This window comes from Rhodotorula toruloides, assembly GCF_000320785.1.
Source record: "Rhodotorula toruloides NP11 unplaced genomic scaffold Scaffold6, whole genome shotgun sequence".
NCBI lineage: Eukaryota > Fungi > Basidiomycota > Microbotryomycetes > Sporidiobolales > Sporidiobolaceae > Rhodotorula > Rhodotorula toruloides.
In genome coordinates, this window is record NW_015622966.1 from 380933 (window position 1) to 396800 (window position 15868).

Genomic DNA, 15868 nt, shown 5'->3' on the forward strand with positions numbered 1-15868 from the left:
TCGCTCGAAGGGTCTCAGCGCCTCTTTCGTTTGTACTGGCTGTCTCCCCTTCGCTGGATTCGCTCTCCTTGCGGCGCATATCGAGGCAGCTTTCCTCGTCTTCCCTCCCTCTTTCGCTGTCCTCTTCTCCGCCTTGATTCCGCTCAACTTCCGCCTCTTCTCCTTGTCTTCTCTCCTTCTGCTTCGTCACCTCCTCTCCTCGCGCCACGTGTATCACAACGCACGACCCGCTTCAAGCCGGACTCTCCGTCCTCCCCGCAGCATCCCCTCTCTCCCTCTCCTTCCTCTCCTCTCTCTCACTCTCTCTGCGCTTGACCACCCATGAACGACACTACGATGACTCACGACGCTGACTCGCCCCCTGCGAGCGAAGGGTCGACGACGTCTTGGCCTGCTACGGAGGTGGATTTGTCCGAGGATGCGCCGACGCCTCGTGCGACTTCGAAGGAGGGCAGCAGGACGAATGAGAATGAGGAGGAGCCTTCTGATACGGCCGATGAGCCTGCGAAGGACGTCGACGCCGCCGACACGGCGCCTTCGACGACCGACTCGCTCGCGACGCCTGCTTCGCCCAGCTGGTCTCGCTCCAGGTTGCCTGTGTCGGACGATGAGGACGCCGCGAGCAAGGTGGAGGACTCGGCGCCCGTGAAGGAGGAGGAGAAGGCGGAGAAGGGATCGCAGCTGGAGGAGTCGGGTTCGCTCGGCTTGTCACTGGGCAAGAAGGCTGGAGGGTCCACACAGGAGCACGAGAAGGCCGACGACGACGCCGCTGCGAAGGAAGAGGACAAGGAGGACCAGCCAAAGGTGCGCCGTTTCGCTTCATACCGCTCACCGCAACCGACTGACTCTTCAATTCCCAGCGCCCCGCCTTCGTCCTCACTCGCCCAACCGTGAGCGGCGAGAACGAGCTAATCTCGATTACCCAGTCGTCGACCCCTTCTGGTTCTGTCGCCGGCGACGACAAGGACGAGGACAAGCCCGACCCTCGCAATATCCGCATCACGACCTTCCTCCCCGAGACGAAGACGTTCTTCACCTCGCCGACGACCACGAACGCCATTCCCAACTCGGCTGTCTCGCCACTCACGCAGACGTTCTTCTCGACCGACTTTTCCGTCCGCTCGCCTCCTCGTCCTGGAGGAGCCTTCATCACCGAGCTTCCTTCCGACGCCGAAGTGACGGTATCGCAAGCTGTGAAGATCACGGTCGGCGAGCCCAAGCCGTCTCGCCCTCGTTCGAGGGACCCATCGCGCTCGAGGGACGCCTCGCCGGCGAGGCGTCCGCCTTCGCAGAACAGGAAGCGTCTCCCGTCGCCTTCGCCTGTCCGTCCTCCTCGTCCGCACGTGTCCTCCCACACTCGCGTCTACCGCCCACTCAGCGACTCGGACGACGACACCTCGGATGCTCGTCCGACGCACCTTCCTTTCGTTCGTGGCAGGACCGTCGTCTCGGCTCCTCCGCTTCGTACCGCTCCTCCCGGCTCCTTCAAGATTCACCGACAGCCTCCTCAGTACTCGCATACCCCTCGCACGCCGCTCTTCCAGTACGAAGAACCTCGCCGTCCCGCCTCGAGGCCAGAGGGACCTCGTCGCCATTCACCTCGTCCGAACGAGCGACCGGCGCCCTCGCTCTCCACGCTACTTGACGGCCTGAAAAAGGCGCTCAAGACCGATCCTACGACCTACTACGCTGTCAAGGGCCTCCTCGTTGAGCACGACGAGCGCAAGAGCGAGTCGCGTAAACATAAGGAGTCGTACGGAGCGCCGGACGAGAAGCGCTCGTCTGGTCGCCGCCATGACGAACGCCGTGCACGAGATGAAGAGCGTCCCGCAGATGTCTTTGAGCCGCGCATCCCGGTCAGCTTCGCTTTCATGACTGGTGCGAGCGGGTCGGAAACGGAGGTTGACAAGGCCAGGTCTTTGCTTGCGTGACTTCTTGTCCCATAGGTATCGGGCGTCGAACTGAGCTGTCGTCTTTGCAGACCATGACAAGTTGCGCAAGCCCGTGCGCCCTACTGCGCCCACCTCTCGCCCACCCCAGCCTGCCTCGCACAACGAGCGCTACAGAGAGTCGTCCAAACTTCCAACGACATCGCACGGCATCAAGTACCCTGACGACGACCGCCGCCCTCACCGCCCCATCCCCGTCCGCATCCACCACCCGCTCTCTCACGCCATCCCCTCGCCCGAGCCGCCCTACCCTTCCTCACGCGACCCATCGCCTCAGCGCTTCCTCCCGCGCTCGCAGACACTGACGATGGCGCAGGCTGCTCGTCTCGCGGAGGGGCTCGGCGACAGGCGTCAGGCGGACGACCTTCGCAAGACGGGACTGAAGAGCGGCGATAAGGTGTCGTTGCTCGACGAGCGTGACGGCGGAGAAAAGCTGAAGAAGAAGGAGGAGAAAGTTTCCAGCGGTACGGGCAAGAGCTCGAGAAAGGAGAAGAAGGATGGCGAGAAGAGGGAGGAGAAGCCCAAGTCGGCTCGTCGTCACTCCTTCGACTCGGTGGTCGACTACAAGCCCTCGTCGCACTCTTCCGCCGCGAACAGGCACGCCGAGCAGTCGTCGTCTCGCAAGGCGGAGAAGCGCTCTCGTTCGTCCGCTCGCAAGGACGACGCATACCGCTCGCCCGTCGACAAGTCCGTCGACTACCGGTACTCGACCGGCAGACCTCGCGACACCGTCGACCGCTACATCGCCAGCGAGGCCTCGTCGAAGAAGGGCGGCAAGGGGAAGGAGCGGGCCATCTCGTTCGACTTTGGCGATTTGATGTGATCTCTACCGCCTCATACGTATATGTTCCCGCTCCGTTCTTCGACGTCCTCCGTCCGTCATTCGTTCTCGTACTCGCCACCCGTCTATCACTCGCTCTATCCGTCGTTTCTGTATTGACACGTCTACAGTTTCCCACCGCTCGCATCGTCGTACCCCATCGCTTTCAGCAAACCCTCCGAGTACCGTACGCATTGCTTGTATGTCTTCTCGAAGCCGTCCTTGCCGCCGTACTGCAAACAGTCGAAAGTTGAAGAGTTCGTGCGGACAGCGATCCACGAGAGCAACGCACATAAGGGTCCTGGATGACTTTCCCATCGCCAAACGAGCCAAAGAGCGCGACTGCGAGCGGAGCGAGACGTCAGCGACGGGCGCGGCGCAGGAGGGAGACAGGATGCGCACTCTTCGCCGTCGAGTTTGCCGGCTTCGCCTTCTCGATGTTGCTCATGTTCATCGAGTCCATGCCGATGATGTAGTCGAAGCGAGTAAAGTCGGCTTTCTGCGAGCGGCGAACGCCTGAGAAAGCGGAAGAGCAGAACCGTGCCAGCGGGACGCACCTCGAATTGCCTGCACACCGAGTTGACGGGTACACCGTGTCTTCGGCAGACCTCCACTGATCGCTCGTCTGGCTCCTCTCCGACATGGAAACCTGCCGTTCCTGCCGAGTCCACCGTGAAGTCGTCGCCAAATCCGCGCTTCTTCACCATGTCGGCAAAGACGGCCTCCGCCAGCGGGGACCTGCAGATGTTTCTGCGAATACAAAGAAATGTCAGCCATCCACGTGAGCGGTCGCAAGAGCCCCCCAACGCAATGGACCCGTCCCTTTGCCCTCGACTGATGAGAATCAAGGAATCGCGAACACGAGCTTGCACGCTGCGCCAGCGTCCGCGCTGCGTATGAGGCCCTGCTTGAGACTCACCCAAGGCAGACAAACAGCACAGAAGGCATTCTAGCGAGAGTGAGCGGTGACAGCGGAGCCGAACAGGCGACAGGCGGGTCGGCCAACTTCCTCGTCCTCGACTCGCTTCGATGTCGCTCGAGAGGCTGTCTATGCTGCGATGGGACACATCTGGCCTGATGGACTCGAGCTGGGCGCGTCCTCCTTTGGACCCAAGCGTGCTGGCGCCGGTCCTTCTCCTCGACACCGGGCATCGACTTCCAGCTTGCAAGGCTATCGGGCGGGCTGCGTACGCGCTGGAGGGACCTCTGGACCGGAGTGCAGGCATCACCGGTCCACGCGAGTCGTTCTGTCCGACATTCCCCTCACATCACCTCCGGACTTCGCGTTCGCGCGCGCCCTGTTTGACATTCCTCACGGAACAACGGTCCTCGCTCGCTCATTCCGCTGCTTCGTGCCGTCGTGCGGCTCGCTCTTGTCTGCTCTGCTTCTCTCACCGCTACTCTCGGACGCTTCGCCGACAAGCGCAGTCACCCCAGCAGCCTCACCTTCACTCCCTCCTCCGCTTCTTCACCCAACATGCGCGCTTTCATCCCCTCGTCTTCGCTGTTCCTCAGCTTCCTTGCCCCTGCACTCGTTGCCGCCAGCGCGCAGATCCCCTTGGCCGCTCCCGAACAACTCCTCTTCGACTCGCCTGCTCTCCGTCGCGCACCTCCTTCGACTCGCCCTCAGTCAGGATCGTCGCAACCCATGTTCCCCTCACGACCCAACCCCTCTGTCGTCGTTGCCGTCGTCGACCCCGCTTCACCAACCACGTCCAGCATCGTCGAGCCTTCGATGCTGGCGGAAGCGGACGAGGCGGAGAACGACCAGGAGGACGCGGCCAACTTTGGCGCATCCTGCACTTTCGAGTCTCATTCGTTCAAGACCTGCGGCGACTTCTACGATGAGGTCTCAGGCATCGACCACGGCTTGTTCTGCTCGCCGTCCGGGATCTGCGGTGGAAAGGGTGCGGCATGCGGTGCGAGCGAAGCCTGCGACGATGGTGCGTTCTTCGTGTTGCCGAATGCCCTCGAGATATGCCCTGACGCAGCCATGCTTATCCTGAACAGGCCTCGTCTGCAACCTCTCCACCCACCGCTGCGTCAAGGCTTCCGCCAAGCTCCTCTCGATTGAGAACGCGCGGAAAGCGTCCCGCCGCGAGTCTGCAATGGCACGCTGCCCCGACGGTGCTCAGGCTTGCCCGTCTGGAATCGGTGGCTTCGAGGTGAGCAGCGAATCCGCTCCTCCGCTCAAAGTGCTGGACTGACAGCCTTCCCCTCACCTAGTGCGTCTTCATCGCGACCGAGGATACTGAGTGCGGCGGATGCCTCAACTTCGGAGGCCGCAACTGCGCTGCGATTCCGCACGCCCTCGCAACAAGCTGCCGAGGGGGCGAGTGCATTGTCCGTGAGTCGCTTTCCCTCGCGTCTGCCCTTCGAATGTCATTAACGAGAATGCTCCCGCAGATGCTTGCGTCGCTGGGTACCACCCGGATGCAGGGAACTCGGAATGTGTAGACGACATGTTTGCGTGAGGGAGTCGAGGAGGAGAAGATTGTTGTTCTAGACATGCTTGTTGTATTCTTATCTCACGATCGCATCACGCCCATCTCCCTGACTTGCTTGATGGCGCGAAGCTCAAGGAAGATCTGAAGGAGACGCAGCGCGAACGAGACAGAGCGAAGCACGAGGACGAGGAGTTGGAGCGCACACGCCAACAAGTCGAGGCGGCAGCGATCAGACGCGGCGCGAGCTTCTCGTCTAAGTGTTCAACTGAGCCGCCAGCCGTGCGGGCTGCCTGTCGCGGACTACACAGGCAGTCCGCCGAAAGAAGGGAGAGGCGGGAGAGTCGCGGCGAGAACCACGTAGGACGCTCGCCTGCGGTACGTACGCCATACGCAGCACCCGGTAAAGACGAGCGCGACTCTGACAGCCCAAAAGAGCGATGTTCAGGTCAGTCGAAGGAGGGAGACCTGCGAGAGCGCGCCGGTTGTCCTCCTCGACATCAGCTCACCTCGCTCAAAGTCCTCCTGCTGGACGCTACGAGTTTTTCTCGCTGCTAAAGGTCACACCGGACGACCCGCGCACCCGCAGGACATTCGGCCATGAGCGGCATCCTCACCCCGATCGCAGGCGAGGCAAAGAAGCGAACCTGCTACTTCTTCGACTCTGGTGAGTGCTCGCCCAGCCTTTGTGACGTTGCTACGGCCTCCTGGTGTCGTACGGAGGCCCCGCCGACCGATGCCGTCGAGTTCACCTCCGCTCTCCCCGGCGAGCGATGAGGATGGCAGAAGCGGTTCAGAGGTGTGAGACCAGGTGACTGACTGCTCTGTCGCTCACACAGACATCGGAAACTACCGTAAGCTGGCCGCCTACCCGCCCGCCTGTCCCGTTGGCTGACAGCGTCCGCACCTCACCCGTCCCCGCTTCGTCTCCCTCTTTCCTGCTTCACCAACGCAGACTATGGCCCGAGTCACCCGATGAAGCCGCACCGTGTGCGCATGACGCACTCGCTCGTCATGAACTACGGCTTGTACAAAAAGATGGAGATCTTCGTGCGTCCACCTCGTCCTGGAGGGCACTGCCCATTCGCTCACGTCCTTCCTCCTGCAGCGCGCCAAGCCTGCGACGCGGAAAGAGATGGCTCAGTTCCACACGGACGAGTATGTCGACTTCCTCGCGCGGGTCACGCCTGATCTTGTCGAGGCAGCGGCAGAAGGGAGCGGTGGACCGAAAGTTGCGGGTCTGGCGAGGGAGATGGGGCGTTGTAAGTCGCGCGTCGCTCTATACTCCTTGTGCTCGTGCTGATGCAATGCTCGCCTGACAGTCAACCTCGGCGACGACTGTCCCGTCTTTGACGGTCTGTTCGAGTACTGCTCAATCTCGGCAGGCGGTTCGATGGGTGCGCGAGATCTTCTCACTCTCCCGCACGATCGCTGACGGGTCTTCTCTTCTCGGACGCAGAGGGCGCGGCGCGGCTGTCTCGCGACAAGTGTGACATCGCGATCAACTGGGCAGGCGGGTTGCACCACGCGAAGAAGGCGGAGGCAAGCGGTTTCTGCTACGTCAACGGTGCGTGCGAGGCCTGCGTTTGTGTACTTCGGAACGACTCGCGGACCGAAGACTGATCGTTTGTGATTTCGCCCGCAGACATCGTTCTCGGCATTCTCGAGCTCCTCCGCTACCACCCTCGCGTCCTCTACGTTGACATCGACGTTCACCACGGCGACGGAGTCGAAGAGGCGTTCTACACTACCGATCGCGTCATGACCGCCTCGTTCCACAAGTACGGCGAGTTCTTCCCGGGTACGGGCGACCTCAAGGACATTGGGTACGGCAAGGGGAGGAACTACTCGGTGAACGTGCCGCTGCGGGATGGCATCACGGACGAGAACTACCGGAGCGTGTTTGAGCCGGTGCGCCTGCTTTCCTCCCGATCGTCTTCGCGCGCCGTCGCGCTGATCCAGTCTCGCTCGCACAGGTCATCTCCCAAATCATGGAGTGGTACCGACCATCCGCGGTCGTGTTGCAATGCGGCGGTGACTCCCTGTCAGGCGACCGTCTCGGAACCCTCAACCTGTCCATGCGCGGTCAGTCGCGCTCGCCTTCACTTCGCTTCCGAGCTCGAGCTGATGGCTGGTTTTCGCGCACTGAGCAGGTCACGCCAATTGCGTCCAGTTCATCAAGTCGTTCGGTCTTCCGCTGCTCGTTCTCGGCGGCGGAGGTTACACGATCCGCAACGTTGCGAGGACGTGGGCATTCGAGACGGGTCTCGCGGCGGGCATGGAGCTGGGCGTCAGTACGTCGCGTGACTCCCCAGTCCGCTCCAACCATTCTCGGGGAAGGGAGAGCTGATCCTGATGCCTCACTTGTGACAGACATCCCGATGAACGAGTACTACGAGTACTTCGGCCCAACCTACCGCCTCGACGTCCCGCAGTCCAACACGGAGGACATGAACACCAGCGAGTACCTCGAGAAGATCAAGGCGCAGGTGTTTGAGAACTTGCGGCAGACGGGCGGGGGCAGCGCGCCGAGTGTGCAGAGTCAGCGTGCGTTTGGTCGCAGGTTCGGCTCGAAGCAGACAAGGATATGCTGACGAGGCTTGATGTGTCCGTACCATGCACAGCCATTCCGCGGACGGCGATGGACGAGGACGACGATCTTGAGGAGGACGAGCGGGATCCGAACGTCCGAAGGCACCGTGCGTTTCTGCTCTACAGCTCTCTGCCTTGCAAACACTCACAAGCATACTGACACAATCTGTGCACTTCCTACAGAGGCCGAGGTCGACCGCCGCATCCAGCGCGACGACGAGTTCTCCGACTCGGAAGATGAGGGTGAGGGTGGCCGACGAGACCGCCAGTCTCACCGTCGTGAATCGCCAAAAGCCAGGTCTAAGTCGCCCGCACCCGCCGCGCCTGCCGACGCAGCATCCGCCGCTCCCGCCATCCCGCTCGAAACGACTTCCGCCTCTGCCGCTGCGCCTACCGACGCTCCCGTCACCACGACACAAGCCCCTCTGCCCGCCAACATTACTTGCGGTGCCGAAGAGCCTCTCGCGCCTCTCAAGCCCGCAGGTGAATCCTCTTCGAACGCGACGGAGGCAGCTCTCGCCGAAACTGCTCCGGAGGCAGAGGAGAAGGCTGGCGCGATCGCCGAGGCGAACGGCGACGCTATCGGCGGGACGGTCGAGATGCCTGTGCAGGGAACGAGTGCGGCGCGAATGACGACAACGGCAGGGCCAGGTGAGGACGATGCGCGGGCAGAGGACGTCGAGATGCAGGAGGCGAGCGGGAGTGCCTAGTCGTCGATGGCGCGGCTCGCTTGCAATGTTGTCAACTCGCTTCAATACACCCTTACACGTCTATACAGGCTCACACTAGCCCCCCTGGCGTGGTTGCGAGTTCGAGCTTGGGTCGTCGCCGAAGCCAAGTCGCGGAAGGGCGGACTTGCTCTGCTCGCTCTCGCCGCCAGCCAGCGCTGTTCTCTGTTTGTGCCAGCTGCTAGAGATGGGCAAGAAGGCTCCAAAGATTGCGCCACGGACCACAGCGCTCGCCGTCTCGGTCGAGGCGGTCGCGACAACTCTCACCGCCTTCTCGCCATCAGCAACCCACTACGCGCACCTGTCGGCCGCGCCAGACGCCCATACGCTTCGAGTGTTCGAGACTGCGACCGGAAGGTGCGTCTCGCGCTGGGCTTCGAACGCGGCGGGCCAGGACGAGGGGGATGAGCCTCGCGTCAAGAGCATCGAGTGGTGCTGGGTGCCGTCTGCGAGCGCGGGCGAGGCGGATCAGCAGGGCGAGGGCAAGCGCGGAAAGAAGCGGAGGAAGAGCGACGGTGGAGGAGCGGTCGACTCGCCTGCGAAACCCTCTCTCGCTTCCCTCAAGCCGCAACCTCCTCAACTTAATCTCGCCCTCGGCCTCGAGAGCGGGTCTATCCTTCTCTGGCACCCCAGCGGCACCGCATCTCGCATCATCTCCCACCCGACAAGCACCTCGCCCATCACCGCCCTCGCAACTCCCGTTTCTTCGTCGGTTCAGGAAGACGGACAGCTTTGGTCGGCACACCAGGACGGCTCTGTTCGCGTGTGGGACCTCGAAAGCGGGAACGTCGTTGGAAAGGTCAGCGGCTTGACGGAGGAGCCTCGGTGGGACGACCTCGTTGTGCGGTACGAGCCGTCGACAGAGGGATCGAAGCGGACAGTTCACCTCGTCCTCTCGCACCTCTCGTTGCGGGTGTACTCGCTCCAGCTCGGTGCGGCGTCGCGGAAGGAGGGCAAGGTTCGGGATCTGAAGGCGACGGAGCTGGGTCGTTGCACGGGTCATGTCGAGCCGTGCTCGGTTCGATGGACCGGTCTCTCTTCGACTCCCGCCTCCCCTACCGACTTTGGCTCCGACGCACCCGCCGACAAGCTCACGTTCCTCTCGTATTCGCCGACCGACCGCTTCGTCCAAGTCTGGCAGATCGCGACTACTTCTCCTTCTCCCAACCCTCACATCGGCCTCCTCCTCGCCCGCCTCGCTCTCGACAGCGGTGTCGCCTCTGCATCCGTCTCCTCTCTCCTTCCGTCCACTTCCACTCAGACTCTCGCCGCCATCGACTCCGCAACCGGCAATGTCTCGCTCACCTCCCTCCCTCTCTCCTTCACCTCGCACGCCGAGTCCTCGACACCCTCGAAGAAGGGCAAGAAGCACGGTCTTGGCGTCGTTGCGCTCGACGTCTCGTGCGAGATCACTGCGCCTGCGGCAGGCGGCAAGAACGAGGCCAATGTCGTGGAGGTTGCGTTCAGGGAAGGCGAGGAGGGAAGGGCGTTGCTGTGTCGCGGCGGTGTCAAGCCCGTTTTCGAGTCGGTGGTACGTTGTATTTGTCGCTGACAAGTCGTCGGAGCGCTACTGACGAATCGCTCGACTTGCAGGCTGTCAAGGAGGAGGGCGCGTGGCTCAAGAAGGTCGAGCTCGCACGGAGCGCTTCCGGTCTGCTGGTCGGTAACGGTGTCGCAGATTCTGCTGGGGCGGTGAGTCGACCCCTCCCCTCTCGCTCGTGTCCCTCGCTCACTCCGTCGCTTTCGCAGCCTCAACCGACTCGCTACTCGGATCAAGCCTCTGCGTCCGTCGCAGCTGCCACCTCAGCTCCGGACGCCGCCGCCGGCTCGGACGATGAGGAGGTGATCGGCAACTCGGGCGAGCTCGACGTCGACATGGCTGAGCCGACTTTGGCCGACCGGCTCAAGGCGCTCAACGTCTCGCAGAAGAAGGAGCGCAAGGTTGCTGCGCGGAAACGGCGCGCGGCGCAGGAAGGTGCAGACGACGATGTCGAGGCCGCTTCCGAGTCGGACGACGAGGACTTCGACGAGGAGGAGCTCGAGGACGAGGACGAGGACAGCGCGGGCCCAGCCGTCCCCGCTACTACTCTCACGACCACGCTCGTCCAGGCTCTTCACTCGCAAGACGGGCCTCTGCTTGAGTCGTGCCTCGCCCACTCGAACGTCAACCTCGTCCGGTCGACCATCAAGCGCCTCCCGTCCGGCGGGCTGGTTCTCTCGCTCCTTGAAGCGATCGTCGAGCGTCTCGGCAAGCAGAAGAAGGGTCGCGAGGGGATGGCGTCCGTCAAGCGCGCCCGCGCACTCGTTGCATGGCTCAAGGAGACTCTCGTCGTGCACGTCGGATTCCTCGTCACGATCCCCTCGCTCGTCAACCGACTCGCGGCCCTCCATGCCTCTCTGACGCAGCGCCTAGCGCTTCAGCCGACGCTCTTGTCCCTCCATGGCAGGCTCGAGCTCGTCATGAGCCAGATCGACCTCCGGCAGGACCGGGCTCGCGCGGCGTCGCAGCGTCAGCTGGCGGCTGCTTCGGCCAAGCCTCGGCAGGGCAGGCGGTATGTCGAGGGCGAGAGTACGGACGAGGAGGGAGGCGAGGAGGGCGACAGCGATATTGAGGATGTCGTGCTTGGAGCGGCGGGCGATGAGGAGGGCGACGAGACGGACGAGGACGAGGACGACGAGGGCGAGTCGGGCGAGTTTGACGAGGATGACGACGATGTCGACAGCGACCTGGAGGACGAGGAGGACGGCGCCGACAGCCGGAGGTTGAGGAGCAAGGTGCGTTCCGCTTTCCTTCGCACTTGCCGCATTGGCATGACTGACACGGTGTTTTGATTCTTCACAGCGCAACGGTGTCGAGTCGCTGCTCGACCTTGAGGCGGAAGACGACGAGGACTTTGACGAGGATGCCGAGTCGCTCGAGGGAGAGGAGGGTGACGAAGACCTGAGCGACGACCCCGAGGCGGGCGAGGACGAGGAGTTCGAGGAGTAACGACGTGTGTCACCTATTGCAACCTGCATAGACGGGGACGCTACCCTCCTGCCGTTGGAATACGAGCGCGAGATTCCCCTTGATCCGCTTCCTCGCCTCTCGCCGCGGGATTTGTCCGGCTACTCTTGTCTGTATCGTCACAATGAGAGCAAGCATGACAGCGCCGTCGCCACACGAAAGGAGGCTGTTGCGAAAATCCCTTGTCTCGCCCGCCGTCCCCCTTCGCCTCGAGCTCGATCTTCGCTTCCTCACACACGCCCGCCTGCTCTCGTGCGCACTTTCTCGTTCAGCTCATCGTGTAGAGCCACACTGATTGCCTTGGTCTGCGGCAGCGCGCAGCTCCCCGCCGCCGCGTTCGCCCGCAAAAGCTTCACCTCCAACCTCCCCTCTTCACGATGTCGACAACTCAGTTTGGCGGGCCCGGCTCGGCCTTCTCTTTCGCGGCCCCGACCAGGCCATCTCGTCGCACCAACAGCTCGAGCTCGTTCAAGGATGCCGCCGCCTCGAGCCCGACTGCTAACGGCACTTCCTCCCACTCGAGCGGGCCTGCTCCCGTCGATCCGCCCGCTGCGCCCTCGCTGGGTTCGTTCTCGCCCTCACACGAACGAGAGAACGCCCTTTCGCCAAACGGCACGAGCGGAGGAGACGCAGGATCTGCCCGCTCCTTCTCCAGCATCCTCTCGCCCTCTCTCTCTGCCGCAGCGAACGGCGGCTCACTCGGCGAGGCCAGCGGAGCGTCGGGGAAGGGCAAGCCGTTTGTGTACACGCGCGAGTTCCTGCTCAGCCTGTACGACGAGGAGAAGGCAAAGAAGCGCCCGCTCGAACTCGCCGCCCACGAGACTGCGACGCGGGAGCTCACCGGGTCTTCTGGCGGAGCGCATAAACCGTGGCTGTTGCAGGAGTATCGCGAGGGCGAGAAGGAGGTGCGTGGCGGCTCACTTCCTCCTCCAGCTGGATGGCAGGAGTGGCCTATCCTCCTCTGCCGTCCTTCCTGAGCTCCGAGCGGTGCTATTGACACCTATAATCTCTACAGCTCTTTGCGACCTCGATCCACCCCGCCAACAACCGCCCGTCGCGCATGAACCGCAACGACTCTTCCCTCTCGACAGGCGGTGCGAACGGTTCCTCCTCGACCCTCGACCTCTCCACCCTCGGCACGCTCCCTCGCGACCGCGACCGTGCTCTCGGCTCGCCTTCCATCCGCTCGCCGAGTATCGAGAAGGAGGGTGTGCTCGGTAGTGCTGGACGTGAGCGCCGCACGAGGGAACGCTCGTCCGGCGCGACGATGGGCATCATGGGCGGCGTCCTTGGCGGAATTGCTGCCAGTACGCCTACTCGCAAGCGCGAGGAGAGCAGCGGGAGCGCCACGAAGGAGGGCGTTTGGCAAGGCGGGAGGTGGAGGCGGAACGCACAGGAGGCTGAGGAGGCTGAGAAGGTGCGGCGTCGTTGCTCTTGCGCTTCTCGAGGTTGCTCGCGGTTGACACGCACCAATTCCTGCAGCAGCGCTCCTCGGCTTTCGGCTCGCGCCGCTTCCCGCTCGCTGAGGACGAGTCGAGGCAGCCGTCTCTCTCGACTGGCGCCGCTGAGCCTGTCGCCGAGTCGTGGGAGGACTCGACTCGGCCCGGAGACGTCGAGAAGCGTCAGCAAGGCTCTTCCGCCTTGAACGGGACCAGTCTCAACGAGGCGAACGAGCCGGACGTGACCGCCTCCGTCCTCGGCTCCCTCGCTCTCGATTCGGACCCTGTCGACGAGCCGCTCCTCCGCAAGCCGTCGGACGGTACCGGCACGCCTTCTCGCGTCGCTCCGCCTCCCGGCCTCGGCAGTCTCCCGCCTGCGGACGTCATGTGGCAGTACCGCGACCCGTCCGGCCAGGTCCAGGGTCCGTTCTCCGCGACGATGATGCACGACTGGTACCGCCAGCAGTTCTTCACGCCCGACCTTCGCGTCAAGCGCACGACCGACGCAGACTTCGAGTCGCTCGAGAACCTCGTTCGCCGCACGGGCGACAGCGAGAAGCCGTTCCTCGCGCCTTCTCCGAGGGCAATTGGCACGGCATCTGCCTTCTCGAGCGCTCCTGGCACGCCGCGTCCCGGCTCGGCATGGGGTTCGACGCCGGTAGGCAGGGCGCAGACGCCGCTCGAGCAGCTCACGTCCGCCGTCAGCCAGGGTCGGTTCGGTGCCGCCGCAGCTTCAGCCAACTCGCCCTTCTACGAGCCGTTTGGGAGCGCTTCCGCCAGCCCCGCCCCGCAGGCGCAGACTCTCCAGCAGTCGTTCAGCCAGTCGCCTGCTCCTCAAGCCGCTGTCGACCCGTGGGGCGCTCCCCTCCCCTCGGCGCCCGGCTCATCGTGGAACGGCGTCGCTCAGCAGCAGCAACAGCAGCAGCAACAGCCGCAGACGCCGAACGCGCACGCGCCTTTGCAGTCGCCCATGGACATCCTCCGCCAGCTCGCTCTCCAGCAGCACGGCCTTCCCGGCCAACAGCAGCCGTTCGGCCAGCACGGTCATCCTCTCGACGCTTTTGGTCGTCCTTCGCCTCTCCCCGCCTCGCCCTTCTTCGACCCTTCCCATCTTGCGGCCGCTTCCCCCACCGCCTGGATCGGTCAGCAGCTTCCTCAGCAGCAGGCGCAGCAGGCTCAGCACCCCTGGGCATCTCTCACTGGAGCCAGTGCTCCGACTGCCGCAATCGGCTCGCCCTTCGCCCAGTTCGCCCAAAGTCCCGCCGCTGCGCCGTCGGTCCCCGAGCCTATCGGTACCCCCTCCGCCCAGCCGTCCGCCGCTCAGTCGTCGGCCGCACAGCTCTCGCCATGGGGTGATGTGCAGCAGCAGCAGCAGCCTCAGGCGCCTGTCGTTGAGGTGAAAGAGACGGTCATCGTCGCCGAGTCCGAGACTGCCGCCGCACCTGCTGCCGTTGCCGTCGTCGTTGAGGTTCCGGCGCCGCAGCAGAACAAGACCGAGGCGAGGAAGAGCAAGGCTGCTGCCAAGGCGTCATCGCCTATCGCCGCCCCTCAGCAGGTCGACGCTCCCGCCGTTCCCGAGGCCGAGTCTTCGCCTTCTCCCGCTCCGTCAGCTTCGTCGAAGGCCGCCGCAGCCGCGCCGTGGGCCAAGGAGGACGTCGTTGCTGCCGTCCCGGCCAACCCGTCTCCTTCGCTCCGCGAGATCCAGGAGGCCGAGGCGCGCGAGGCCGCGAAGCGCAAGGAGGCCGCCCGCATCCAGGCTGCGCAGGCCAACATTCAAGCTGCCCAGCGCGCCGCCGCTCTCGAGGCTCAGGCCGCCGCCGAGTCGCTCCCGCCCTCCGCTTCGTGGGCTGCCGGTCCTGCTCAGGTCCCCGCCCCGAAGCCTACCGCATCTTCGTCTGCCGCCAACGCGAACGCCTCGGCTGCCGCGCCCTGGAGCAAGCCGGTCGCTGCTCCCGTTCCCACCGTCGCGAAGGGCCAGAAGACGCTCAAGGAGATCCAGGAGGAGGAGGAGCGCCAGAAGAAGGCCAAGCTCGCGGCACAGCAGCAGCAACAAGCCGTCGCCGGTGTAGTCGGTCGCGGCTACGCTGGCAGCGTCGCTCAGGCTGCTCCCGTGAGCAACTCGCCCTGGATCACTGTCGCCGCTAAGCCGACCGTCGCTCGTCCCGCCGCACCTGCCGCCAAGCCCGTCGTCCCCGGCCTTCCTGGAAGCTCAACCTCGGCGACGTCCGCCCGCACGCCTGGCAGCACCGGTCTTCCCGTCAAGCCCCCCGCGCCTGCGCCTGCTGCTGTCCGCCCCGCTGCTCCGGCTGCCTCTGCGTCGGTCAAGATCGTCGCTCCGCGGAGCATCAACGTCGCAACTCCTTCGCCGGCTGTGTACGACATGGAGAACCCGCCTCCTCCTTCGCCCGAATTCCTCTCGTGGACCAAGCAGGCGCTCAAGGGCTTGAATGTTCCTCGTGCGTCCTAACACTTCGTCTCTGCTGATGGTCTCGAGCTGACCGGTACTTCCTTCGCCCAGTCGAGGAGTTCGTTCAAATGCTGCTCTCGTTCCCGCTCGAAGCCTCTGCCGACGTCCTCGAGATCATCTCCGACTCTGTCTACGCCAACTCGTCAACTCTCGACGGCCGCCGCTTCGCCAACGACTTCACGACCCGCCGCAAGAATGACGTCGCCGTCCGCTACCCGTCCATCTTTGCCAAGGGCGCCGTCCGGACCGCTGCGGGCAAGCCCCCGAGCATGGCTGCCGTTCTTGCATCCGCGCCCGCACAACCGCAGCAGGAGTGGAACGTCAAGGTCTCGGCGAAGAAGAAGAAGGGCGGCAAGTAACGTAGCCTCTCTTGCAACCCTAGCACGCCGATCCATCCTCTCCATCTTGCGCTTTCCCCTCAT

The 15868-nt window shown here is 63.9% G+C and overlaps 6 protein-coding genes across 6 annotated transcripts; 5 read left to right on the top strand and 1 right to left on the bottom strand.

Moving 5' to 3' along the window:
- Positions 1 to 336: 336 nt before the first annotated feature.
- RHTO_07237 (uncharacterized protein) lies at positions 337 to 2772 on the top strand (the record flags this gene model as incomplete). Its single annotated transcript, XM_016420895.1, has 3 exons — positions 337 to 804; positions 861 to 1878; positions 1982 to 2772. The coding sequence occupies 3 exons, from the start codon at positions 337 to 339 to the stop codon at positions 2770 to 2772; spliced, it is 2277 nt and encodes a 758-aa protein (XP_016274622.1).
- Positions 2773 to 2894: 122 nt separating this feature from the next.
- RHTO_07238 (phosphotyrosine protein phosphatase) lies at positions 2895 to 3717 on the bottom strand (the record flags this gene model as incomplete). The annotated part of the gene is made up of 5 exons (XM_016420896.1): positions 2895 to 3002; positions 3062 to 3111; positions 3172 to 3268; positions 3327 to 3519; positions 3689 to 3717. The coding sequence occupies 5 exons, from the start codon at positions 3715 to 3717 to the stop codon at positions 2895 to 2897; spliced, it is 477 nt and encodes a 158-aa protein (XP_016274623.1).
- A 529-nt stretch (positions 3718 to 4246) lies between these two features.
- RHTO_07239 (uncharacterized protein) lies at positions 4247 to 5243 on the top strand (the record flags this gene model as incomplete). Its single annotated transcript, XM_016420897.1, has 4 exons — positions 4247 to 4712; positions 4780 to 4934; positions 4996 to 5116; positions 5176 to 5243. The coding sequence occupies 4 exons, from the start codon at positions 4247 to 4249 to the stop codon at positions 5241 to 5243; spliced, it is 810 nt and encodes a 269-aa protein (XP_016274624.1).
- Positions 5244 to 5813: 570 nt separating this feature from the next.
- Positions 5814 to 8515, top strand: RHTO_07240 (histone deacetylase 1/2; the record flags this gene model as incomplete). The annotated part of the gene is made up of 12 exons (XM_016420898.1): positions 5814 to 5880; positions 6053 to 6067; positions 6169 to 6263; positions 6322 to 6475; positions 6536 to 6610; positions 6673 to 6780; positions 6859 to 7124; positions 7190 to 7298; positions 7367 to 7507; positions 7587 to 7760; positions 7838 to 7912; positions 7989 to 8515. The coding sequence occupies 12 exons, from the start codon at positions 5814 to 5816 to the stop codon at positions 8513 to 8515; spliced, it is 1806 nt and encodes a 601-aa protein (XP_016274625.1).
- A 205-nt stretch (positions 8516 to 8720) lies between these two features.
- Positions 8721 to 11522, top strand: RHTO_07241 (U3 small nucleolar RNA-associated protein 5; the record flags this gene model as incomplete). Its single annotated transcript, XM_016420899.1, has 4 exons — positions 8721 to 10064; positions 10127 to 10225; positions 10283 to 11308; positions 11376 to 11522. The coding sequence occupies 4 exons, from the start codon at positions 8721 to 8723 to the stop codon at positions 11520 to 11522; spliced, it is 2616 nt and encodes an 871-aa protein (XP_016274626.1).
- Positions 11523 to 11917: 395 nt separating this feature from the next.
- Positions 11918 to 15805, top strand: RHTO_07242 (GYF domain containing protein; the record flags this gene model as incomplete). The annotated part of the gene is made up of 4 exons (XM_016420900.1): positions 11918 to 12445; positions 12556 to 12957; positions 13023 to 15435; positions 15498 to 15805. The coding sequence occupies 4 exons, from the start codon at positions 11918 to 11920 to the stop codon at positions 15803 to 15805; spliced, it is 3651 nt and encodes a 1216-aa protein (XP_016274627.1).
- Positions 15806 to 15868: the final 63 nt, after the last annotated feature.